Source organism: Hippichthys cyanospilos, chromosome 1 (genome assembly GCF_059441005.1).
Source record: "Hippichthys cyanospilos isolate Australia breed blue-spotted pipefish chromosome 1, RoL_Hcya_1.0, whole genome shotgun sequence".
In the NCBI taxonomy this organism is placed as follows: Eukaryota; Metazoa; Chordata; class Actinopteri; order Syngnathiformes; family Syngnathidae; genus Hippichthys; species Hippichthys cyanospilos.
Window position 1 is genome coordinate 35,058,818 of NC_142369.1, and position 26,183 is coordinate 35,085,000.

General features: G+C 42.2%; 1 protein-coding gene across 4 annotated transcripts in view; it reads left to right on the forward strand.

The window, feature by feature from the left end:
• The window catches only part of pnpla7b (patatin-like phospholipase domain containing 7b), a 60,947-nt gene extending 37,159 nt beyond the window's left edge, over positions 1 to 23,788 (forward strand). For 2 of the 4 annotated variants that reach the window (XM_088416251.1, XM_088416278.1), the window contains 14 exons: positions 960 to 1,023; positions 1,302 to 1,470; positions 2,847 to 3,029; positions 3,607 to 3,725; positions 13,042 to 13,198; positions 13,327 to 13,443; positions 13,871 to 13,940; positions 14,111 to 14,227; positions 16,090 to 16,238; positions 18,395 to 18,547; positions 18,630 to 18,746; positions 19,401 to 19,485; positions 19,578 to 19,702; positions 23,194 to 23,788. In XM_088416251.1, coding sequence (XP_088272377.1) covers positions 960 to 1,023; positions 1,302 to 1,470; positions 2,847 to 3,029; positions 3,607 to 3,725; positions 13,042 to 13,198; positions 13,327 to 13,443; positions 13,871 to 13,940; positions 14,111 to 14,227; positions 16,090 to 16,238; positions 18,395 to 18,547; positions 18,630 to 18,746; positions 19,401 to 19,485; positions 19,578 to 19,702; positions 23,194 to 23,241 — 1,673 coding nt within the window. In that variant the 3' untranslated portion in view covers positions 23,242 to 23,788. The remainder of the gene's footprint in view (positions 1 to 959; positions 1,024 to 1,301; positions 1,471 to 2,846; positions 3,030 to 3,606; positions 3,726 to 13,041; positions 13,199 to 13,326; positions 13,444 to 13,870; positions 13,941 to 14,110; positions 14,228 to 16,089; positions 16,239 to 18,394; positions 18,548 to 18,629; positions 18,747 to 19,400; positions 19,486 to 19,577; positions 19,703 to 23,193) is intronic. The other 2 variants (XM_088416259.1, XM_088416270.1) reach the window with 2 other exon arrangements.
• Positions 23,789 to 26,183: the final 2,395 nt, after the last annotated feature.

A 26,183-nucleotide genomic window follows, 5' to 3' on the forward strand; every position in this document is an offset into this window, starting at 1 on the left:
CAGTAAAACATGTAAACATATTTACAAAGAAAGACGGTACACAGAGAGAGTTTTCAAAGTTTTAATAACATAACTTAATAATAATAATAATATAACTTTCTTCCCAAACGGTGCCTGTGACAGGGCAGTAAAACGGTAGCAACATGGTAGCAACACGCTAGCAACATGGTAGTGGTAAAAGACCATACTGGTAAAAATCATGGTAAGCCGTCTTCATCTTCCTCCTTTGAACTGAAGCCATCGAAGTCATCTTCCTCAGTGTCGGAATGAAACAGTGTCATATAGACGTCGTCACACACTCCCTCAGCCTCTCTCGCTGTCACTGTGCCCTCCTCTCCGTCACGCAGCAGACCGGAACCCGTTGGTGATGGTGAATTTTTTGACGCTGCCCCACGCTGTCAGGATCCACTGGCAGACTTGTGAAAAAGTTGCCTTTCGCATGCGGACAGTTTTAGTGAAACATTCTCACCGCTAGTTATCCAATTCTCCCATTCAACACGAAGCACCACTTTAAATGCACGATTCACACTAATGCAAATACTTCGTTGTGCCCCCAGGAATCACAGCTGGAATGGAGTTTGTCCTGCGTCATATGCCTTTCTTTTTGCATTTTCCATGATGAGGGTATGTTGACGCTAATTTAATTTATGCACAAGACAGGAAGTTGCAGTCTTCCTCGACGCATATATTCCACCTGTCTTAATCTTACCTTTTCTACTCGAGCTCCCCTGGCGGCCGTTAGAAAAATTACATAAATTGGCCGCATCACCGAATAAGCCGCAGGGTTGAAAGTTTGGGAAAAAAGTAGTGGCTTATAGTCCGGAATTTACGGTAGTATGATATCAATGAATCTGAAATCTGGACTTAGTGCTTCAATCGTGACCTCCATGAATTGAAGAAAAGGGATGCATCCATAGCTGCAATTTTAAACCTCTATTGTCTATCCTTGGTTTCTATAGGACCTACATTACTCCTAACAAGTGACATCATTAAACACCGCTTGGGTTCTGCTGCTTTGGACAGGTACAAAAATAAAAATGAACAATTTACAATAGTTTGGTTTGGTTACCTACTGTAGGAGCGAGAGAAATAATGGCTGGTAGTAACATGCATAAACAGGAATTGTGGCTGTACAGACTTTGAGGAGGCAAACGAAGCTTTGTGCTTCCCAGGTGGCCACCAGTAAGCCAAAAAAACACATCCTAGACATTTGCCTTGTTTGGGAATCAAATCTAATAGAAGACTCAACATTCCATTATATTACATGCAGTAAACTTGAAGTTTGCTCCTTTTCTTTGAAGTGTCTATGAGTACCGTCTGTCCAGTTGGCTCGGCCACCAGGAAGATATCCACCGCATTGTCCTCTATCAATCTGACTCCGGCCTTACACCTTGGACACATCGCTGCATTCGCCAGGCTGATTGCATCATTATTGTGGGACTGGGTGACCAGGAACCAACAGTGGGAAAGGTCTGTGTCGGACCAGTCTCACTGTTATCGTCTTTATGCTACAATCGTATATGTTTTTTGTATGCATTGTTTTTTTTTCTTTTTCAAGAATCGAAAAAAAAAAAATCTCATCTATTAACTTTTACGTTTTGCAGTTAACGGTGTGTAGTACCTCACACTGAACTGAAGATATAAATCCCATTCTGTTTTGACTTTTGACCCCTGAAGCTACAAACAATTTAGTTTGATTGTAATTTTTTTTCATGAAATACTTCACAATATAGGATTTGTGTAGGGTTTTCCATATGCATTCTTCAGGTGACGTTTGTTTTCTGTCAAAATGTATCTCTTGTTTTTGACTACTTTTCTACACAAGATTATGTATTAATAATATTAAAACTTTATTTAAAAAGTAAAAAAAAAATATGTGGGTACCATAATTTTTATAAGTGAGACGTGTTCATACTTTACATACTCGAGAAATTACTCCAGTACACATAATAACATAAATTATTAATGATTAAACTTACTGTTAGTAACTGTACTGTTATCTCTTCCCATTTCCATGGTCCAGGAACACGCAGGGTCATAGCTGGCCTTGGAGACCTAGAGTGTAATCCCTAGCTGAACAAAATATGAAAACATAGAAGCAAAGTTTACACGCGAAATTCCGATTTATTACGATAGCATTTGTAACATCTTCCCAAACGTCTCTTTCATCCTCACGGTACTCCTTCAGCCACGCATCGTCATCCATGTGTGTAATTCACTCGGAGAAAGCTACTGGATGTAAGAAATTGGAATTTCAAGTGTAAACTATGCTTCCCTGTTTTCATGACTGGCAGGGGTCCCCAACCACTGGTCCGCGGCCCGGTACCGTGGATTGACTGGTACCGGGCCGCATGGGCTGCAACCGAAATAAGGTTTTGGAACAGATTTAGTTTAACAGTTATTCATTTGTGCTTTGTTTGGCTTGATCTTTGTTTTTTGGCGCCACCTCTGCCTGCTGTTGATATTACAATTTGTAGTGAGAGAGACGGTGTGGTGTTGAGAGTAGTAAGTCGGTGAGGCACACATTGTTTTGTCTCTGAAATCTGGCCCACAAATGTCTGGAAGTTGTACTTTCTTTGTAAGAATGTTGATGTATGATAATATGCCCAAAATTAGTCTGTTGAGCCAACAACTTGTGACTGTGGATAACATGCTAGCTAATATTAGTTCTTATCTTCAACATGCTATATAGCGCTGTCCTGTACGCGTTTAGCTCGTTTGCATTTTTGTTTGTGCCAGGTCTTTCCCTTCGAATAATAGCTTTTGTAATTCAGTTTTATGATTGACTTAATGTAATTTGCATACATTTTTGTACATTCATATTTACAATGCTTGTCTTTCTACAGATGGAGCAAATGTTGGAGGGTAGTGCCGTTAGGGCCCAGAAGCAATTGGTGTTGCTGCACAGGGAGGATGGTCCCCCACCGAAAGGGACTGCTGAGTGGCTTAACATGCGGACCTGGATCTCCAGACATCATCACTTGTCATGTTCTCGCAGAGTGTTCTCCAGAAGGAGTTTGCCTAAATTGGTAATTTGGGTGCACAGCCATAACTTTACACACACCAACATTAGCACATGGACTTAGCTATCAACGTTTGTGTTCAGATGATCAGTTAACACTTGTCGGATTTAACTTTTTAGCCAAATGGTTTTTCTGTACTTCCAATTAGGGATGGGTAGGTTATACTTTTCTGATACAGAAAGGTGGATGCTACTTTACTTGTTTTAAGGTATTGTACTCAGGAAAGTATTAGGCCTGTCTTGAAGCAGTTTTAGGATCACAAACTTCAAATTACAATTTAGAAGACTAGGAAATTGCCATTCGTTTCATGACAATTTAAGGGAAATGCTTTATTGGAATGGTACTTCAGGTATTTCTTGAAAATGATCTGTTTGCATCGTCATGTGAATGCTCTATGTATCAAAGTACAAGTTCTCTTGGTACTTTATACCATGAATTGAGTGAATTGAGTACTCGTACTGGTCGGTCTGAAAAAACAAACAAAAAAAAAAACTTGTATTGAACATCCTTACTTCAAATGCTTCATTTTTCTGTATCTGAGCATGAATTGTTTGAGTGTTGTCTGTTTTGTTTTTGATCGCAGAGAGAGCTGTACCAACGTGTGTTTGAAAAGGGTCCAGATCGTCACTCTGATTTCTCCCGCCTGGCCAGGATTCTGACAGGAAACAGCATCGCTGTTGTGCTCGGCGGAGGAGGTGCTAGGTACTTATGGCTTTAAGATAATACCAATGCAATCTCTAATTAGACATCCTTAAAAACGTACTGTACACAACACATTATTTTATGTGATTGTCAATAGTTTTATTCATGCAGTGACAATATTCCAGTCATGCGCTGTGCCCTGCGACTTTTTCTGCACAAAAATGTGTCCATGTGAAATTTTGTTGCCTTCCCCTGGGTGTCCAGGGATTGTTTCACTATCGCCCAATTTGGACTGACTTTGAAAGGGTCATAACATCGTTAACATAACATCATTGCTGTATATAGTGGCATCAGCCCTATCCATTCATATATAAATTCAGTGTTGGGCAAGTTACTTTGAAACTGTAATGCGTGATTAATTACTTCCATTTCAAAGTAATTAGTTACATTACAATGTTACTGTACTGTTTTTGAAATGTAATGCATTACACCACTATTGCATTCATTTTATTTTACTCTCAACACCATAAACTGTTACGGCGGGAGGATAGAGGACCCAAGAGCATGCACGAATTGGTAAGAGCAATGACGGAGCATTTATTGAACAGAAGGTGCAGGCAGTAGTGGGAGCTGATGGGAGCGTGGCATAGAGGTCTGGGGGGTTCCGGAGTCAGGGGAGCTGGGGTTTGGCTGGCAGCCGGGCGAAGGAAGGCAGACGGGAAGGGTGCCCCATAATGCCCCGAAGGTCTGATCAGGGTGAAGACGGTGAAAATCAGAGATCAAGGAGGCATCCACAACCTGGCGAGCTGGGATCCAAGACCGCTCTTCAGGGCATACCCCTCCCAGTCCACCAGGTACTGGAGGCCCCTGCCGCGGCGTCGGGAGCGGAGTAGCCGCCGGACTGTGTATACTGGGCTCCCATCAACAAACCGAGGAGGCGGAAGGGGCGGAAGCACAGGGACAATCCACTGCAGGCTTGATTCGGGAGACATGGAAACTTGGGTGAACACGCATCAAGCGAGGTAGGGTAAGGCGCACAGCCGACGGGTTCAGTACTTTCTGGATGGTAAAGGGACCAATGAAACGGGGAGCGAGTTTGTTGGATTCCGGGCAAATCCCTTGTGGACAACCAGACTTTTTGAGCCACTTGGTACGCCGGGGCCAGAGTACGCCACCTATTGGCAGTTCGTGTGTAACGTTTACTGGCCTGCAGCAAGGCCGAGCAGGCTCGGGCCCAGGTCCGGCGGCACCGCAGAGCGAAGGCAAGGGCAGACGGACAGGTGGCATCGTTGTCTAGAGCCGGAAATAACGGAGGTTGGTAGCCGTGAACACATTCGAAGGGGGAAATTCCCGTGGCGGAGCTAGTCAGCGAGTTGTGGGCATACTCCGCCCACTGGAGCTAGGCCGACCAGGAGGCAGAATCTCGTGATGCCAGACAGCGGAGGGCGGTTTCCACCTCTTGACTTACCCTCTCCGTTTGCCCGTTAGTCTGTGGATGGAACCCGGAGGACAGGCTGACCATTGCACCAATGAGCCAAAAGGCCGCCTTGAACTGAGGACCCCTGTCTGACACCACATCAAGGGGAAGCCCATGAAGGCGGAAAACATGGTCAATCAGGAGTTGTGCCCTTTACTTTGCGGAGGGAAGCTTCAGGAGGGGAACAAAGTGAGCCATTTTGCTGAATCTGTCAATTACAGACAGGATGACTGTGTTGCCGTCAGATGGAGGCAGATCGGTCACGAAGTCAACCGAAACATGAGACTAAGGGCGATGCGGAACAGGAAGGGGGCGCAGCAGCCTGGAAGGAGTCTGATGTGATGACTTATTCTGACTACAAATGGGACAGGCCAGGATAAACTCTCGCACATCCCTCTCCATGTAGGGCCACCAGAAATGTTGTCTGAAAACAATCAGGGTCCGTTGAATGCTGGGATGGCAAGTCAATTTCGAAGAGTGAGACCACTGTAAAACTTCAGAACGAAGGTTGTCGGGGACAGGCAGACAGTTACTGGGACATTGGCTTGGTTTACTCTGCCCCCTGGCAGCTGACTTCACCTTCTCCTCGATCTCCCAGGTGAGCATGCCAATGACGCATGACGGGGGAAGGATAGTCTCGGGCTCCCGGCATGAACTGTCCTCAAGTTCAAACTGCCTGGAGAGGCCGTCCGGCTTGATATTCTGGGATCGTGGGCGGTAGGAGAGGTTGAAGTTGAACCGGGTGAAGAACAATGCCCAACGGGCCTGGCGGGAGTTCGGCCTCTTAGCCTGTCGTATGTACTACAGGTTCTTGTGATCAGTCCACAACACGAAAAGGATCTTCGTTCCCTTCAGCCAGTGCCGCCATTCTTCCAGGGCGGTTTTTACGCCAAGTAGTTCACGGTTTTCTATGTCATAATTTCTCTCTGCAGGAGAGAGGCGCCGAGAGAAGAATGCACAGGGGTGGAGTTTCCCATCCCCCCGTGAGCGCTGGGACAGAACCGCCCCAACCCCAGTCTCTGATGCAACGACCTCGACCATGAATTGCTGCCCCGGATCTGGCATTTGAAGGATTGGGGCCGACGTGATGCGGTGCTTGAGTTCCTGGAAGGCCTTTTCGGCACCTGGATTCCACCGGAATGGGGCCTTGGGGCTGGTGAGAGGAGCTGCCGTGGCGCTGTAATAGCGAAGCCAAAGAAGCGCTGCAGTTGTTTTCTTGTTTCGGGTATTGGCCAGGAAGTAACAGCTGAGATTTTCGCGGGATCCATGCTGATGCTATCCTTAGCAATTATGTAGCCCAAGAAGGACACCGATGAGGCATGAAACATTTTTTCGCTTTGACGAACAGTGAGTTTTCCAGCAGGCGTTGCAGAACTGTGCGGACGTGGTAGACATGCTCACCCTGTGTCTTGGAGAAGATTAGATAGATAGATAGATAGATAGATAGATAGATAGATAGATAGATAGATAGATAGATAGATAGATAGATAGATAATTTATTCATCCCCGTAGGGAAATTCACATTTCCAGCAGTATCCTCAAGTCGAGATATAAAATATGAGAAATAAAATACACAAAGATACACATAAGTCCAGTACAGAAGTATACTTAAGGTGCTTGTTAACAGTGTAAACAGAATAGTGTGAATCGTTGGAGTCTAGTGCAAGTATAATTAAGGTGCTTGTATAAAGTGAATAGTGCAGTGCAGAGTATGAGGTTTAGAGTTTAATGTGAGCTTTTACTGCCCCGGGTGGAGTTGAAGAGCCTCATGGCATGGGGGAGGAATGATCTCCTCAGCCTGTCCGTGGAGCAGGACAGTGACAGCAATCTGTCACTGAAGCAGCTCCTCTGTCTGTAGATGATGCTGTGTAGTGGATGTGTTGGATTGTCCATGATTGATAGCAGCTTGATGTGAATGTCATCCAGGTAAACGGATACGAATCGGTCAAGCGTGTCCTGCAGGTCATCGTTGAGTAGTGCCTGGAAGACCGCTGGAGCATTGGTGAATCCAAAGGGCATAGGTAGGTACTCATAGTGTCCGAGCTGGGTATTGAAGGCGGTCTTCCATTCATCGCCTTCCCTAATTCGCATAAGGTGGTAGGCATTGCATAGGTCAAGCTTTTTGAAGTAGGCAGCCCCCTGCAGTAGCTCAAACCCTGAGGTCATTCGTGGAAGAGGATATCTATTCTTAACCGTGATATCATCCAGGCCCCGATAATCAATACAAGGGCGGAGTGTCTTGTCCTTCTTCTTGGAAAAGAAAAACCCTGCCCTTGCCAGAGAAGAGAATGGATGTATGATGCCCGCCGCTAGCGACTCATTGACATACTTCTCCATGGCCTGTCGTTCTGATCCCGACAGAGAGTATAGGTCACAAAGGGAGGATAAAGGAAGGTGTCTACGAGTGCGGGGCTGTTCCACCTATTCTGACTGTCTCGCGTATGGAAGTCAATGGCGTAATCCGCCACCGTTCTGTCGCCTTGACGCAACTCCAGCAGGCCCCGGCCCAATTCCGCACTGGCGTAGCTGAGTCCGAAAACTTTTAAAATCTCCTCCTCGAGTGCCTAGAAGGAGGCACACGTAGGTGACCGTCTCCTCCATTCCGCCGTTCCCCACAAGCGGGCTCGGCCCGTAAGGTGGTTGATCACGAACGCTACCTTAGTGCGCTCGGATGCAAATGTTTGGGGCTGCAGAGCAGCAAGCGAACAGTTCGTTAGGAACGCCTCACAAGTCACCTTCGTAGCATTCCGGGACGCCAACTTGGGACTCGTGGAAGTCATGAGGCAGAAAAGTGGACGGATGACCGGAAGCGGATGATGGATCGGCGCGCTGGGTCCATTTGAATTGGCCAGACCGTACTGTTACGGCGGGAGGAGAGAGGACCCAAGAGCATGCACGAACTGGTAAGAGCAATGACGGAGCATTTATTGAACATAAGGTGCAGGCAGTAGCGGGAGCTGACGGGAGCGTGGCATAGAGGTCTGGGGGGTTATGGAGTCAGGGGAGCTGGGGTTTTGCTGGCAGCCAGGCGAAGGAAGGCAGACGGGAAGGGGGCTCTGGTAGATTGGTTAAAGCGGCAGGCTAGCGGGCGGTCAGAGGCAGGCAGGGTCGAAATACCAAAGATCCAGTCAAGTCGGCACGCAATCGGGTGGTCAAGGACGAACAGGGTTGGAGAACAGGCAGGCTGGCAGGAGGAATTGCTGGAAAGCTCGGCGTGGCGCATAGAGACGATCTGGCGGGTTGTGGAGGGAAGTGACCGGGCTTTTTATACTGCGCGGGTGAGTGGTTGCAGGTGTTTGTGTTCAGGGCAGATTAGCAGGAGGGCTGAGCAGGTGTGGTGAGGCTGGAAGTGAGGTGGCTGAACTGGCAAACTGTGACATAAAGTGGAAATATGGATTTGCCTTTCTAAATGTATGTAGGTCATTACACATCCAGTAAAAGGTTGGATTAAGCATAAAACCAATACAAATCCTTTCATCTGTACTGTATTGTAATCCTTTAAAGACAAGATACAAAATATTTTTTTGTGTTTTAATCCCTTTATTACGTATTTAGCTCCGCAGCATAGTAGGGCTGCACAATTAATCAAAATTTAATCGTGACAAACGCTGTTGTTGTCAACAGGCAGAGGCAGAAGAGACACTCGACAGTAAAGAGCAGAAAGTTCACCAGACCGTTGGAAATCTCTTACATAGATTTCTTTTATTAAAAAAAATGGTATTTCAAGTGTAAACTCAACATTGTTTGATCATGTACAGATTAGTCTTTAACTCAACATCCGAGCCGCTACTAATATACTGTAACTACAGCTGCGCAAGACTTCAAAAGAAAGGGCTTCTTCCGTCGGCAGTCGGCAATCCAGATTGCTAAAGCAGCTTCCATACGGACGATCGTTTTAATACGAGCTGTAACAACTCGCTTCGCTGAACTGCCAAAGGTGATGACAGCCGTCTTCTAATGTTGCCTCGTCCTTAGTGTAGCGAACGGTGGACTCGTTCTCTCCCAAATGGAGGGCACGGCTGTGTAACTTCTCCCTTCGAAAAGTAATCCCTTCTCAGAAATTGTCATCATTTTTTGTTGCCGTTTAGGCTCTGTACAAACCGTCGTGGGAGCAGCACGTTTGGGAGCTATTGCAAAAGTTCAATATGTAAAAAAATATATGTAAAAAATGAAAAAAAAATCCTTGGTCGTAAATTCGCATAATGGGGAAAAAAATCCTCTGTGGTGAATCAGCGTAATGGAAAAAAAAATCTACAATGTGGCAAATACGTGATAGTGGAACCGTGAAGTAGCAAGGATTCACTGTATTTATCTATGTGAAATGGTGTTGAGTTTCTCACCTGACTCCTAATATCTACAGTGCTAGCTGTCGATTGAAATCCTTTTTGAAACATCCAATTAGCAAAAAATTTAGAAAAATTTGGTTTGAAATGACCTAAAATTACATTTTGACTGCTAATTGATTATAACTTGCTTAAAAGTAAATCATGTGCTAGGTTCTAAGAAGGCTTCATTTTTTTCATTGGTTTGCGCTCAGCAAATGAGTTAGCTGTGTTGCCCTGTGTGCCATGTTTTTGTCAAGTCTTGGCTGAATTATTTTAATCATTATTTATTTTAGTTTATTATCATTTGTAAGTATTAAGTGTTGAAGCTTTGTTTGTATACTGTTTGTTTAAAAAAAGGACAATAAATAAACATTTGACCAAACACGGTGAATAATCCTGATTAATAATCGTGAGTTCAGTATTGACCAAAACAATCGTGATTATTTTGGCCATAATCGTGCAGCCCTATAGCATATTGATGAATTAATTATGCTGTAGGCCAAAAACAGTTATTTAGTTATTTCAATGTTAATATTTAATTCAAGCAAAGTCAGGTTAGGGACAGATGTTTCAAAAATAGTTGGTTTTGTTGGGGCTAAAATTAACAGCTTGCCTACGTCAGTGTTAAGGTGTTTAATGTGCTGTTTAACATGAGTTTTGTATGCTTCGTCTTGATACACTGTGACCATAACTATTAATAGACTATTGCAATTGTTATGTGAAAATTAGCATTAGCTTACCTTGTCACTATTGCCAGTTGCGACAGGGATCTTGCTGACAAGGTTTCGAAATGCTGGAGAATCCACAGCGGAAAGCAGCAGCGTATATCCTGATGTATTGCCTAACCTTTTCATGTTGAAGTGGCATCTCTCTGAGAGCGCGCAATCATTTGCGTTTTCTTTTCGCTAACTTCACGTGACGATGGCTTCGCTCTAAATGGCTTTTCAAATTGCTGAGCTTATTTCGTGAAGTAGGCAACTTTTTAGGTGTCGTGCACATAAGTGCACTTATATATTTTTCTTGTCTTTATCTCTGATGAACTGAAAGTAATGGCCTCATGTCCATTTTGTGTACATAATGTCCATATTCAACCTGCCATCCGCTGCTGCCGCATTCATCTCAGCTGTAGTAGATCAGCAAGTAAACATTTTGCCCCGAACTTTTCTCCTCCAATCTCATGGTGCTTTTGGTGAATTTGGGGTGAAAAATGAACACCACTTTCAGGCCAAAAATGAATTGTAATGTATTTTGTTACTCTCATTTGTAATGAGTACAATATTACTACCGCGTTACAGAAAAACATAATGCATTACTGTAATTACATTACTTTTGTAATACATTACTCCCAAAATTGTATACATTTACTTTATGTACAAAAGTTGTGGTAATGGCAAAAGCAACCACCTTGTATATTTATGAAATTGAAATGGAAATATTTCTTGTCATAGAGTATTATGAATTTTGAAGACTTTTGCAATATTCCCATATTGCAAAAGTCCAGGCTATGCCAATCATCAAAGTCATTGAAGGGCTTGCAAATGTCATACGTTGGCCACTAGCACCCCCCGGTGGTTTTGGGGTGTCAACACAGAAATTTCTATTGCGCCCACAGTCACTGTTGAAAGGATTAATGCAAAAATCAGGGGAAATACACAATAAAACATCAGGTTTTCAATGTGTCCAAAATTGACAATATTTCCAATTTTGGATGACTCAAGTAAATGGACATGGGCTAAATTTGACTCCTTTAGAGTGTACCTCTCGACCTCCCGTTTGCAAGCATTTAGAAAGGATGGCAACGTGGCATATTGAAAGTTGTCATGTTTTGACAATCTATGCAATATTTCAGCCTCCTAAGGTTTTTTTGCATGCTTTTCCTTTCCTTTCACACATCAAAAATAAAAAGTTGGGTCAAAATTGCCCCCAGGGATTAAAAGGAATGAGAGTAGCCCTTTTGAATGGTGGCCAATAAGTAAGCTGTATTTCACCACAACTTTTTTTTTATTTTAGGTTTGCCAGTCTGCCACCTTCCTTTAACCTCTGTGGTATACAGCAGTGGTGGGCCATCAGGGCCAGCAAGGCCTTCTCTGCTGGCCTAATTTAACATGACATTATCATAACTATAATAATTATAATAACTATAATAAAAGTCAATTTGATTTAAAATTTATGTTTACTAAATATACGTATTTTATATATAAAATTATTCTCCATATTTTTTTCTTTTCGTTTCATATTATATCCATATGGTTACACTCCACAAGTGCTGCCGTTTTAGTGTAGAGTTTTTAGCCAGTTAGAATTCAGCTAACGTGTGTCGCCAGGCAGACTTCCAGGCAGACATCACGTCTGCTTAGTTGGGAGGCACTCTGGTATTTGCTTGAACAAGTAGAATTCTGTGCAGTGTGCAATGATGTATTGTGTATGGGCCCATATTTTTGTTAGACAGCTGCAATAGCCAATCTTGTCATAAGATCACCATCTAGAGGCCTCAAGTAGAACGTGACATACCCGGACACTCACTGCAGGAAGGCGGTGCTATATTGGTCCACCATGTTTACCAGTGGAAGTGGTTAAATCAAGTTATTTAAAAAAAAAAGAAAAAAACATGTTGCTCAACCAGCTAACATTAGCGTTAGCATACACAGAAGCCAGATTCACAGAAGCTTTTTTTTCTTTTTAACACCCAATGGCTGAAGAAGAGCAAAACAGAATTGGACTGACGCGACTTTCAGCATTGGCGTCCATGTCAATACAAAAGGATTTATTATTGGAAATGAAACGTGAAGACAAACTCTACAAGCAAGTCATGAAAGTCTGAGGAAAAAAAGAAGAATGGATTTTGTAATGAAATAACTTTGGGATAGCCGTTTTGGTTGAGTTAATATGTTTTCGTCATTTTATGTCATTCATATTCAATTCTCATGTTTGCTTGAGTTTTGTTGTTGTGGGGTTTTGTTCATGTTTCTCTTCCACTTGCGTCTGCCTTTATTGCCTGCATTCTCATTAGTTTGATTTCGTCCACCTGTCTGGTGATACTTCGTCCATCCAGTTTTGCTCCCGTTTGGTCCTGCTTCATTTCCTTATTAAAACTTCCCTTTCGAGCCATATATTTCTCAGTTTTCCTGCATTTTTTGGGTCCCGGTCCTTCCTTCTCCCAACTCAACTTACCATGCATAGACGTGACACTTTTATTAAATTGCAATTTAGCGTACAATCTTGTTAAAGCTTGCCTGCTCTTGGTGGATGTCATAAAACGTCGCAGACAAATAATTTGAAATTATTATGACTTATTCTAGGTTTTGGCACATTTAATTAATTGCAAATGCGAGTTTACTGATGTTTAAATTCTCTGAAAAAGAGCCTGTGTGTGTGCGTACGGGTGCGCATGAGTCCGATCACTGAAGACCTAAGTGTGAAATGCATGGGCTGCCACTGGTATACAGTATGTCATCAGTTCAGGTAGGGACTAAACTGCGCTTTACCATACCATAGCATACCATACCAGAATCAATCATTGGTGGGAGTCTGCTCTTTGTGAGTACTCTTGCTTCAAATGCTGTGTAATTTTCAGGGGTTGCTCCCAGGTTGGCATCATCCGGGCTCTGAATGAGGCAGGGATCCCCGTGGACATTGTGGGTGGTACTTCCATCGGGTCACTCATGGGAGCATTGTACGCTGAGGAGAAAAGCTACAGTCGAATGAGGGTTCGGGCTCGTGAATGGTCCATGGTAGGTTCTTGAAAAATCAATCAAATGTCTCCCAACAATAGTTTTGTCCTTGTTTTATTGTTCATGTTGTTCCAAAAACCCTTCTTCTATCATACTGTAATTCTCACTGCATTTTTATTCTTTTTCAGGTTATGACTTCTCTCTTTAAAAAGATTGTGGATATAACCTATCCTGTCACTTCCATGTTTTCTGGGGCTTCCTTTAACTCTAGTATTAGCTCAATTTTCAAAGACAAACAGATAGAGGTATGGTGCAGTGATGCAATACTATAATAAGATCAGTCTGCCCATTTGACAAAACTATGAAATGAGATGCCAACTCCCCAAAATATTAAAGGGACAATGTGTAAGATTTAGACCGTTTTTTTTATTACGAACAACAGGAAGTGCTGTATTTACCATTGTCCGTATATAACAGACATGGCAGCCTCCGGAGGAGTGCCACCCCCCTTGTAATATAATTTAATGATAATTGGACTTACAATTATATTTAAAACATACTGTTGATCAGGTAGAATACATTTATTTGCAAGTTTTTCAATTTATGATAATGTATTACTTTTTAATGAAAAACGGTCTAAATCTTACACATTGTTCCCTTAATGACAACTTTTATAATCTACTAAAATACTGATTCATTTAAAATGTACTTTTTTTTTTTCTTGCCTGCCAGGACTTGTGGCTACCATATTTCAACATTACAACAGATATCACAGCTTCCTCAATGAGAATTCACACCGATGGTGAATCCAAATCTCCAAGTCTCCCCTCCCTCTATTTTGCTCTAAAACCAAAAAATGTTGTGAAGTTGTGTATAAGTGTTTCATTAATTGAAAATGTCAATTCTTCACAAAAAGAATGCTTTAAATAAATTAATTTGTTGTCAATGTTTAAATCCTGAATTTCCTATCAGGTTCCCTCTGGCGTTATGTCCGTGCCAGTATGTCTCTGTCTGGTTACCTTCCCCCACTTTGTGATCCCAAAGACGGACACTTACTGATGGATGGGGGTTACATTAACAATCTGCCTGGTAAGACCAATTATGTTATGTTTGTGTATGCATAATTATGGCTTCAACAAAACATAGCCAAATCCAAGCAATCCCAAGAATACTTAACAAAGAGAGCACATAATACGTAAACATAAGACGCAAAATATTTTCCCATTTTTGAAAACCAGACTACTTGTACAACAGTGTCACGCAATGGTCTTTGACGTCTGAAATAAAATTGTGAACCCATTTTAGCCCATATTTAAGTTGTTTTCAAAACTTTTTTAGGCTTCAATCAATTCGAAGCAGTTCAATGTGATAGCAAAGTAAAAGGAGGTGTCATTGTTGAACAGATCAATAACGACACCACAAGTATCCTTGCTCTCTTACATGCTTACGCGAATTAAATGAGAAAACCAGGAACACATATTCACAAATAACAGAATGCAAATGGTTCATGATTAACACACCACAAAACTTGCCCACAAAATAAAATAAAACAAAATAAAACGAGATGAAATACAAAACAGTGTTTGCAGACTCCAAATTAATTCATGCACACATATTACTCACATATACAGTATGTAAATGAATAAAAATACTGTCTATACCAGAGGGTGGGCAAACGTTTTGGCTCGCGGGTGTCAAAGAAATCTCTTAGAGAAGACTAGGACAACCCTAGCTGCTTAAACAGCAAAAAGAGTAACTCAGAGCAGCCAAGATTGACTTTTCTATGCCGGGCATTGGGAAAAAGCTTGGGCAAATGAACTCGTGGGTTTTCCAATGCTAATTCAACCGCCCAGCCGTCCCCCCCTGGCTTTTATTGAGCAAAAGCATAGCAGATTACAAGACACAACAAAAGAGCCAGCCTGGCGCCACCGACAGCTTGGGCCAAGGTCCCGGCTCACACTTTCGTGCGTCAACAGCTCTATCTAAGGACAGGGTCAAAATGAACTAGGATTGCATAAACAGATAACAATGAAATAAGCACATAATGATAACAACCTAATATATGATTTCCTTCACAGCGGGCCACATTGACTTTTAAAATTTGACGGCCGGGCCGGGGGAGCAACAAGATGCAATGGTGTACATATAAAAAAAAATGCATTTGTTAACCGTACCTATCAAACATAAATGAATATTAATTTAATAATATATGCAGTACTTTTGATTGAGAACAGTGTTGTTGATCACCCATTTTAGCCAGTGCATCAAAGTCTACAGGTAATTTTGATGTGGCAATTCTCAGAACAGATCTGAGGTGTTCATCATCACTTATACACTCAAAGCCAATCTGTGTCATTCAGCTCTGGAAAATTGGCAGTATTTTAAAGTAGCTGAAATCATCTCCCGTTTGAGCTCCCAGACATGTTGACATACTTTTCCTAAACTTTATCAGCGGACATTAGAATGGTACACTAACTTTTTGTGATCAGCCATAGTTTCTTTGAAACAAGAATAAACTGGTGATGGCAAAGTCCCCTCATTCGGTTAAAGTTAACAGGTTTTGCAACGTGGTCAACCTGCAATGCGGTTTTACACGGTGCTTCCTAGTGAATTATGCAGTATAGGAACGTTACCAGCCCAAAGATTTTTCCTGTCAGATTTCGTGATCTATCTGTGGTAACGTTGACGGGCGTACTCCAAGGTAAACTTGTGCCTCAGTATGACCATTGATACACTGTCAAATAAGTCAGTGTTTTTCCCTTCAAGGATTCCATATCCAAATGGAATGGAATGGATGGATGGATGGGTGGATAAAAAAATATATATATTCACCTGGGAAATTCACTTTATTACTTTTTTATTATTCACAGCTATCTTATTCTCAATTGTTTCACTCATTTCATTTATTTTATGTTTCAATTAAAATTTCCAAACGTGTCCTTTGTTTCCAGCTGACGTGGCTCGTTCTATGGGGGCGAAAGTTGTGATTGCTGTAGATGTTGGAAGTCAAGATGAAACCAACTTAACTAACTATGGTGATTCCCTAAATGGGTGGTGGCTTTTGTGGAAACGATTCAACCCTCTAGCTGAGAAAGTCAAGGTATGGTAATTATTATCATGTGATTTTAATGCCCTTCATTCATTCACACAAAGCTTGTGGGGAAGGCGGCACCAAGCTCTGTACGCTTTCCAATAGTACCGCAGTTTGTGGGACAACAAGAATAGCAGCTGCTATGGCAGCCCAGGGTTGCTTGCAAAATAAACAAAATTGTTCTTCCCTTACTCTTGACTTTAAACAGGTAATGCCCTGGCTCTTCTTAGGTACATGTGGCTTGAGTGATCCGAATGCACAAATGAACACCCGAAATCAAACTCGCGCAAGGAATGCAAGTCGACAGTTCACTTAGTGTACATTAGAAAAGTAGCATTACACCTCAAAACCCATTTTTGTTGGACACTTGTTGCATTGGGTTTTATCTATGGGTATCAGAGTAAAGTTTGTGAAATACTTTTGTATGGCACACTTCTCTGAATTGTATTTGTAAAATAATAATAATAATAATGTATAGTAATAGTAATGTATAGTAATACAACTTAGTAAAGTTCAGCATAATTGTCATTCCTCTTAGCAACTGAAATGTCGAGAGAGCCACAATTTTTCAGCAGAGCTACTTGAGGCCCTGATAGAACTATGCACTTTATAATCAGATGTATGACAAGAATTCTTTTTTATATATGATCAAGATATGTGTACTTTAAAAGTATGAAATTTAAATGTTTCATAATACATTTCTCTGTACATGAATAAAATATCAAATAAAAAAACCCTCTATATGCTGTTTTTTGCATGTTTCTGAGAAAAGGGCTTTTTTGCAGAAAAATGACAATTCTAGAACAGCAAACCAACATTTATTGCAAGAGTATTTTTGTACATTTTTACACAAAAATCATTTATCCATCCACCAACGATCTCAAAAATATATAATTATGAAGACATAATGTTTGTCCTGCTTGTCCTTCGAAAATCACAAACAAAACAAAAAAATACTTAAGTCTCTCATGGAGTAGTACAGTGGCAATCAAAGGTTTTGGCACTCCAAATAAAAATGAACATTTATAGCATTGGGTTTTATCTATGGGTATCAGAGTAAAGTTTGTGAAATACTTTTGTATGGCACACTTCTCTGAATTGTATTTGTAAAATAATAATAATAATAATGTATAGTAATAGTAATGTATAGTAATACAACTTAGTAAAGTTCAGCATAATTGTCATTCCTCTTAGCAACTGAAATGTCGAGAGAGCCACAATTTTTCAGCAGAGCTACTTGAGGCCCTGATAGAACTATGCACTTTATAATCAGATGTATGACAAGAATTCTTTTTTATATATGATCAAGATATGTGTACTTTAAAAGTATGAAATTTAAATGTTTCATAATACATTTCTCTGTACATGAATAAAATATCAAATAAAAAAACCCTCTATATGCTGTTTTTTGCATGTTTCTGAGAAAAGGGCTTTTTTGCAGAAAAATGACAATTCTAGAACAGCAAACCAACATTTATTGCAAGAGTATTTTTGTACATTTTTACACAAAAATCATTTATCCATCCACCAACGATCTCAAAAATATATAATTATGAAGACATAATGTTTGTCCTGCATGTCCTTCGAAAATCACAAACAAAACAAAAAAATACTTAAGTCTCTCATGGAGTAGTACAGTGGCAATCAAAGGTTTTGGCACTCCAAATAAAAATGAACATTTATACACATAAAGAAGCCAAGAAAAGGTGTAAAACTCTTCAAAGGTCATCAAATTACATTTTATATGTCGAAAAAAGTTATATTTTAATTAAATCATTTACACTTTCAAAACAACAGTGATCAAACTTGTTGTTTGCAAAAGTTTGGGCATTTTGTACTGCCCCCTTTGGTAAGTATCACAGCTTGTAGACAGCCAAGAGTCTTTCACTTCTTGTTTGAGGTGTTTGGTTTATAGTATAAAATAAATGTTGTCTTTGAGCTCCTAGAAATAGCTCTAATTCCAAAATAGTGTTAAGTCTACAATTTACACTAGCTACTCTTTGTTTTGTTTCAATTCCATTGAGATTTTCTTTTATATGCAATGACGTAGAGTCTAGATACAAAACTATAAATCTTCTGTCACGTTCCTAATATGTCCGGACCAGCCATTGGCAATACACTGTCATATTACATATTTGCACTAATCTCTTAATCGTCTCATATAGGTCCCTAATATGGCAGAGATCCAAACCCGGCTTGCTTACGTTTGCTGCGTCCAACAACTGGAGTTGGTTAAAGACAGCGAGTACTGCGAGTACATTCGACCTCCTATCGACCGCTATGGCACACTGGAGTTTCTCAAGTTTGATGAAATTGCTGTAAGTATTCTTGTGCTCCATTGTCACTAGGAGTCTCATCAATTATTTGCAACTCACACAGAGATTTTTCACCATTCTTCAGGAAGTAGGATACCAGCATGGGAAGACACTGTTTGATGTTTGGCGGCGGAGTGGTATAGTGGACAGCATGCTTAAAGACAGGCATCAGGAAGAGTTCCACAAGACCAAAAGCAGTCATGTAAGCAATTTGTGTGTGTGTGTGTGTGTGTGTGCGTGTGTGCGTGTGCATGCGTGTGTGTGTGTTTGCGTGACAGTGTGTTTTACCCGATAGTTCAAACGTTACCTACAAGTTTTCTCCTTCAATGTGGACCACCAGATTAGCCAACATGTCTATTAGAGAATCCTCCCGCGTTTGCGTCTTTCAGTGGATGCATGAGAAAAGGTGAACATTGCAGTATGACAAATGCTAATTGCTTTACCTTGATACTATCACTGCTCACAATGCCCTGAGCACCTGACAGATCCTGCATGAGAAGAAAAAGGCCATACTGAAAGAACTTCCCCACTCATCTTAATCAGCTCTGGTGAATTTTTACTCCATGTGTCTTCAATGGACCTGTTTTTAAGACGTGGACTAAACAAGATGGTTGTGACAACAAAGCTGTGGAACCAGGAAGAATCCTTCTGGGAGTGCATGATTGCGTGGCAGTGAATGATAGTAAAGTGTGCCAGACTCTTACTTTGAAGGGGAAATCTTGTCAGATGAAGTGAGCTCCAGATTACCTCAGGCCTTTTCTAGCACCGATTGTGTGGGAAAAAAATATGGGTGGACGGGTTAATCTTAAGAAAGAAATAGTATGAAAACTGAGATGATATAGTTTTTGTCTGTTAGGTGGTCGCATGTCCAAATGCCTCTTTCACTGACTTGGCTGAGATCGTGTCACGGATCGAGCCTGTCAAGGCAGCATTAATTGAAGGTTTTTTTAATCACATTTTTTTTACATTCAGTATTTAGCATTTGTCAAAGCAAAATTTAAATGATTCATGAAAAAAATGTGTCATCCTTTAGAGGACCTATCAGAAGATTACCAGACTGACGATGAGGCTTTAGATAGTCCTGTGTCTGACATTGAGACGTTTATGCCTGGCAGTGAACACACAGAGGGAGAGGAAACTGTTGACACTGCTGAAACGGTAAGTCATACTAAACATTTCAACTCAGAGCAACACGAATAAAAAGCAAACATTATTTCTGTTTTCAAACCATTTGTATTTGGAAGCTGTCCGGAAGTCGTTTTCTATAGCCTCCACTAACTCCTCCCACGCCTAAATTTTTGCTTCAGCCAAAGCCACATTCTGTCTAGCCAGCTGGTACCTGTCAGCTGCCTCTGCAGTCCCACAGCCTTAAAAAAAAACCATTAGGACTCTCTTCAGTGTGACAGCATCCTTTGCAGCTGGGGTCCACCAGCGGGTCCAAGGATTGCTGCCACTTGCGGCCCGACCATCTCATGGCCACAACTCTGATCAGCTGCATCAAAAACGGAGGCATGAAACAAGGATCCACTCTGACTCAGTGCCCCCTGCCTGCCCCGGGACATGGGAGAAAGTCTGCAGGACATGGGAGTTGAAACTCCTTTTGACAGTCAACTCTGCAAGGCATTCCCAACTGTCCCTCACAATACATTTGGGTCTGCCAGGCCTGACCAGAATCCTCCGCCACCGATTAAAGCCAACACACCACCAGGTGGTGATCAGTTGAAAGCTCCATCCCTCTCTTCACCCATGTGCGTTAAACATGCAGCCACAAATCCTACAACACAATCACAAAGTCGATCATCGATTTGAGACCTACAGTATGGTGTCCTGGTGCCAAGTGCACATAAAGGCACCTATATGATTGAACTTGATGTCCAATAATCTTAACACCACTTGGGTTCATATCGGGAGGGCCGCTCCTCAAAATCATGCCCTTCCAGGTCTCAGTGTCATTGCTTACGTGAACATTAAAGTCCTTCAGCAGAATGAGGGAGTCCTCAGAGGGAGCACTCTCCTGTACACCCTCCAGGGACTCCAAAAAACACGGGTACGCTGAAATTCTGTTTAGTGAATAGGCATAAACAACAGCCAGGGTCCCACATCCCCGAAGGCGGAGGGAGGCGACCATCACTTCCACTGGGGTGGACCCCAACGTACAGGCACGGATATGGGAGGCAATAAGTATTCCCACACTTGCTCTGCACCTCTTGCCATGGGCTGTGCCCGGTCGGGTTCCATGGGCACAGGTGCTTGCTAGCGCACCTCCAGGCCAGACTCCAGAGTAGGGACCTGATGACCCATGTCCGAGCAAGGGAAATATGATCCAAATATATTATTCATCTTAAGGGATCCATGAACCGTGTTTGGTCAAGGTCATCATGGAGGGGCCTTCAAGGAAATGTTACTTCAAAGCTTTGAAATACATATTTGGTAAATTGACTTTCACTTATATATATAGTAGCGTTTTTCTACCTTAGGTACTCAAAGCGCTTTACACTAACATTTACCTACGGAACAACTGGGGGTTCAGTGTCTTGCTCAAGGACACTTAGACATGGTCTGGATGGTCGGGGGATTGAACCCACGGCCTTTTCGGCTGGGAGACAACCACTCTACCACTGAGCCATGCCGCCCTGACCAAGCGCCAATATTTGACTTCAATGCGCCTCTCTGTGGGCGGTCACCTTATCGTGGTGGAGGGGTTTGTGCATACCAATGATCCTGGGAGCTACGTTGTCTGGGTTTTACGCCCCTGACAGGGTCACCAATGGAAAACAGTTCAGTTTCCCTAGCCCGCACATTGGTTGCCGGGCCGCACATTGGTTGCCCCCCCCCCCTCTGTGGCAAGGAAGGAGCCCGAACTGGTGTGTGAGGCCGAGAAGCTCCGACTAGATATATTCGGACTTGCCTCCACACACAGTTTGGGCTCTGGTACCAGTCCTCTCGAGAGGGGTTGGACTCTCCTCCACTCTGGAGTTGCCAGCGGTGAGAGGCGCAGAGCAGGTGTGCGCATACTTATTGCCCTCCAGCTCAGCGCTTGTACATTGGGGTTTACCCCAGTAGACAAGAGTGTATCCCCCCTCCACCTTCGGGTGGGTGGAAGGATCCTGACCGTTTTATGTGCTTATGCACCAAACAACAGTTCAGTGTACCCGCCTTTTTTGGAGTCCTTGGAGGGTGTACTGGAGAGCGCTCCCTCTGGGGACTCTCTCGTTCTGCTGGGGAACTTCAATGCTCACGTGGGCAATGACAGTGAGACCAGGAAGGGTGTGATTGACGGCCCCCCCAATCTAAACCCGAGCGGTGTTTTGTCATTGGACTTCTGTGCTCGTCACGAATTGTCAATAACAAACAGGGTGTTCATATGTGCACTTCGTACCACGACACCCTAGGCCGCAGGTTCAATGATCGACTTTGTGGTCATGTCATCGTACTTGCGGCCGCATGTTCTGGACATTTGGGTAAAGAGAGGGGCGCAGCTGTCAACTGATCATCACCTGGTGGTCTGTTGGCTGCGATGGTGGGGGAGGATGCCAGTCAGACCTGGCAGGCCCAAATGTATTGTAAGGGTCTGCTGGGAACGTCTGGCAGAGTCCCCTGTCAGAAAGAGTTTCAACTCCCACCTCCGGCAGAATTTTTCCCACATCCTGGGGGAGGCGGGGGACATTGAGTCGGAGTGGACTATGTTCCGCGCCTCCCTTGTCGAGGCGCCTGATCGGAGTTGTGGCCGTAAGGTGGTTGTGCCTGTCGTGGCGGCAATCCTTGAACCTACTGGTGGACACCAGCGGTGAGGGATGCCATCAAGCTGAAGAAGGAGTCTTATCGGGCTTTTTTGGCCTGTGGGACTACGGAGGCAGCTGACAAGTCCCGGCTGGCCAAGCAGAGTGTGGCTTTGGCGGTGGCCGAGGCAAAAACTCAGGTGTGAGAGGAATTCGGTGAGGCAATGGAAAACGACTTCTGGACGGCTTTGAGGAAATTCTGGTCCACCATCCGGGGTCTCAGGAGAGGGAAGCCGTGCAACATTAACAATGTTTACGCCGGAGATGGGGCGCTGCTGACCTCAACTCGGGACGTTGTGAACCGGTGGGCAGAATACTTCGAAGATCTCCTCAATTCACGTCTTCCTCTGAGGAAGCGGAGTCTTGTGGCTCCGAGGTAGGCTCTCCAATCTCAGGGGCTGAAGTCACCAAGGTGGTCAAAAAAACTCCTTGGTTGCAAGGCCCCGGGGGTAGATGAGATCCGCCCGGAGTTTCTAAAGGCTCTGGATGTTGTAGGGCTGTCCTGGCTGACATGCCTCTGCAACATTGTGTGGACATCGGGGACAGCACCTTTGGATTCGCAGACTGCGGTGGTGATCCCCCTTTATAAGAAGGGGGACCAGAGGGTGTGTTCTAATTACAGAGGGATCATACTCCTCAGTCTCCCCAGTCAGGTCTATTCAACGGTGCTGGAGAGGAGGGTTCCCGGCCGTGGAACAGTGACCTTAAACACAAAGTGGCAGAATTATATTGTTCATTTTCTCATTAGATATAGATATCCACCATTTTGTTTTAGGCCATTATAAAACTGAGTGAAATCTTAATAGAAGAAAAATAGAAGGGTTCACGACATTACACGCGATTTATTTCCCTCTTTTTTTTATTTCCCAGGATGAGGAAATCCAGATCAGAGTACGGCACCGGGCGTATCATTCATAAGAAAGTTATCAACTCTAAATGTCCATCAAACATCACAAGTGCCTTGGAAGGACTACTCCCCATAGACGAGCAATATATTTTTATCATAGTATTTCTATGTTTTTTTTTCAGTGTACAATATTTCAATATTGACACACTTGATCCTTTTTAAATTGTCTTTAACTGAAGAAAACTACTGTACATAGACAGAATGGAAAAAAACTAAACAGACTGTTCACCGTGATATTTTTATTGCTATGGTCAAATGTCAGGAGACAACCATGATTTCAATTGGTCAGAGAACACCATTCATCTGATATGTCAAGCATTATCGCAATATGTACTGTATAACGTATACTAAGCAATGTCACTTTTTCCAGGCATACCTTTGACTCATGAAGGGCATTTCAGTGTTTGGAAAGAAAATTATTGTGTGTACTGTATATACAGTATATTTTAACACTCACAGTACTGCAGTTCATCGTCTGGAGGGGGCCCTCTTTTCCAATGTATGTATCAAGAGGTGTACAATAAACTAAATTACTGGTAATAAAAAATGTGAAACTTATTTTGTCAGCTCATTAGAGTTCTCTCCCAGTCAGTTTTTTTCCATAATTGCTTTAGACTAAAAAACATTTTGGTTTGAGATTAAAGATGATAAGATCAAGAGCTTTGGTTTCCAATTATCGAAACAATTTTGTTGTTTATTGTGACAATGGTACCTGCTGTTAAGCAAAAAGCCACTTCTTCTTGTACATGAGGATTCTGTGAATTTAACACTGGATGACCTTCACAACACAAGTACTGTATATGTTCTAGGATTGTTCTCTTCGTGTAAATCGTCACCTCCCTGTATGCATAAGAATTTTCCTAGGATTATGATTCTCCACACTCTCTTACAGACCATTATATATATATATATATATATATATATATATATATATATATATATATATATATATATATATATATATATATATATATATATATCCTTCCATTTTCTGTAGCCGTCCACACTAGGGTCGCTTTCTTGTTGGTGCCTATACCATCCGTCTTTGGGCACTAGGCGGGGAACACCCTGGACTGATAAGGACTCAAGTCCTCTGAGTCAGTTTGCTCTGGAGCACCATTGGTCGTTTTGTTTCCTGTATGCTTTTGCTTCTCTCCCTCTGATTTGGCAGGCACTTCAAAGGGTCTCCAGGGGACACATACGCTGTTGCTGGTGTCTCCCATTTGGCCTGCGCGGACTGTTTTTTGCTACTCTGCAGACAGTGCTTACACAAGATGGCCTCTCCCGGCCCAGCTGGATTGGTTGTCCCAGTAGGAATGGTAGAGTGTGGCATCCCACCCACAACATCTACGGCCACTGAAGGTAGCAACCCATTGCTCAGAGTTGTATAGCCTACCATTCGTAAGATCAGAGCCCAATTCCGCTGTTATATGAAAGCAGGTGGACATTGTTTGTACACGGACCCTGTAGTTTGTCCAGTTACTGCGGTTCTGGATTTCCTGAAGTCTCTCTTGATAAAGGCCATTCTCCTTCCTTATTGAAAGTTTACATTGCATTGGTGCCACTTCGTGGTGACTGCCTTATTCGATGAGCCACGTAATGCCCCCATATACACCCCCCCCCAAAAAAAAAAATTAACAAGTCCAAAATATTCTACCAAAAAACCCCACTGATGATTAATCATTACATGGGAAGGGGGCATATGAAAAAAATTCTGAAAAAAATCTGAAAAAGACCAAAAATTCAAGTTGCAATTTGCAAAATTCAAATTTAATTAACCATACTTGCAAGAAAAAGTTTGTTCTTCAGAAGGTTTTTGGGCACTATTTTGCACATTTTCAACCTAACTCCAAATGGTGGTCATTTATCGAAAAACAGAATATTTTTTTGCCCCATGTCCCACAGGCTAAAGCTGATTCGTTTTGTCACCTTGCTGGTATCAATCTACTTCATTCTCATCTGAACAGCATAGCTACAGTTTAAAAGTTGTGAAGCATTTTTACAAATTACATTTTCAAGTTCCTCTTGGTCATCAAGACAAACTGGGCTCCCCTAATTGTCTGCCATAACTACGAAGAAACTCTTCGAGACTGGACCAAAGGAAAGCTAAAGGGTTTTCCTGTTGGTGCATAAACCAAAACACCACATTTCCATATTGCATCTTATCAAACTGTTTGTACATTGCTTATCTAATTATTTTACCCAGCCTTTATGTTCAACTGTCATTCTCGTTTTCACCTCTTTTTTTATTGTGAATGATCTTCATTCATTGATATATTTGTTGCATATTTGTATGCAGATTTTCTCATGATAATCCAAATTATTTGCCTATATGTTGCTACATTTGAGCTACTTTTTAGTGTGAGCTCTATAAATCCACTTAAAAAATTAAGCCTGGAAAAAAAGCATTGTACCCAAAAAACTGAAAATCTTAATTTAAAAAATAGAGATTAGGGAAAAAAAAACCTAAAGACAGATTTGGATTCAGCATCCCAAAATTAAGTAAGAAGAAGTGTTTGTATGAATGCAACAAGCGTTTTGTGGACAAATGTAATCAGATGACACACTGTTTAATTCTTTGGAATTGGATCAAAGTCATCAAGAACTTTGAAACCATTTACATTTTTGTACAGTAACAAAGAGTAACAACCATTGTGTTTCTGGTCAAAAGTGACCATGGATATTTTCATTGTGTACCATGGAAATGATCTGGAAATTGCCCTTGCCATTTCCACAGTAGTCCAAGATCAATGAACTAACCAGAATAACACCCGTTTTTTTCCTGATAACAAAAAAAAAAAAAAACAGGTTATTGTGTGTGCATTGCATTCATGTTTTCAGAGGTGTGCATTTTACAATTTTTGCTGATCAATCATGTATAGTCCTTTGGTGTAGTGGAGATGGCTTGGTGGAGCATTGTTTAGCACGTACGCCTCACAGTTCAGGGACCCAA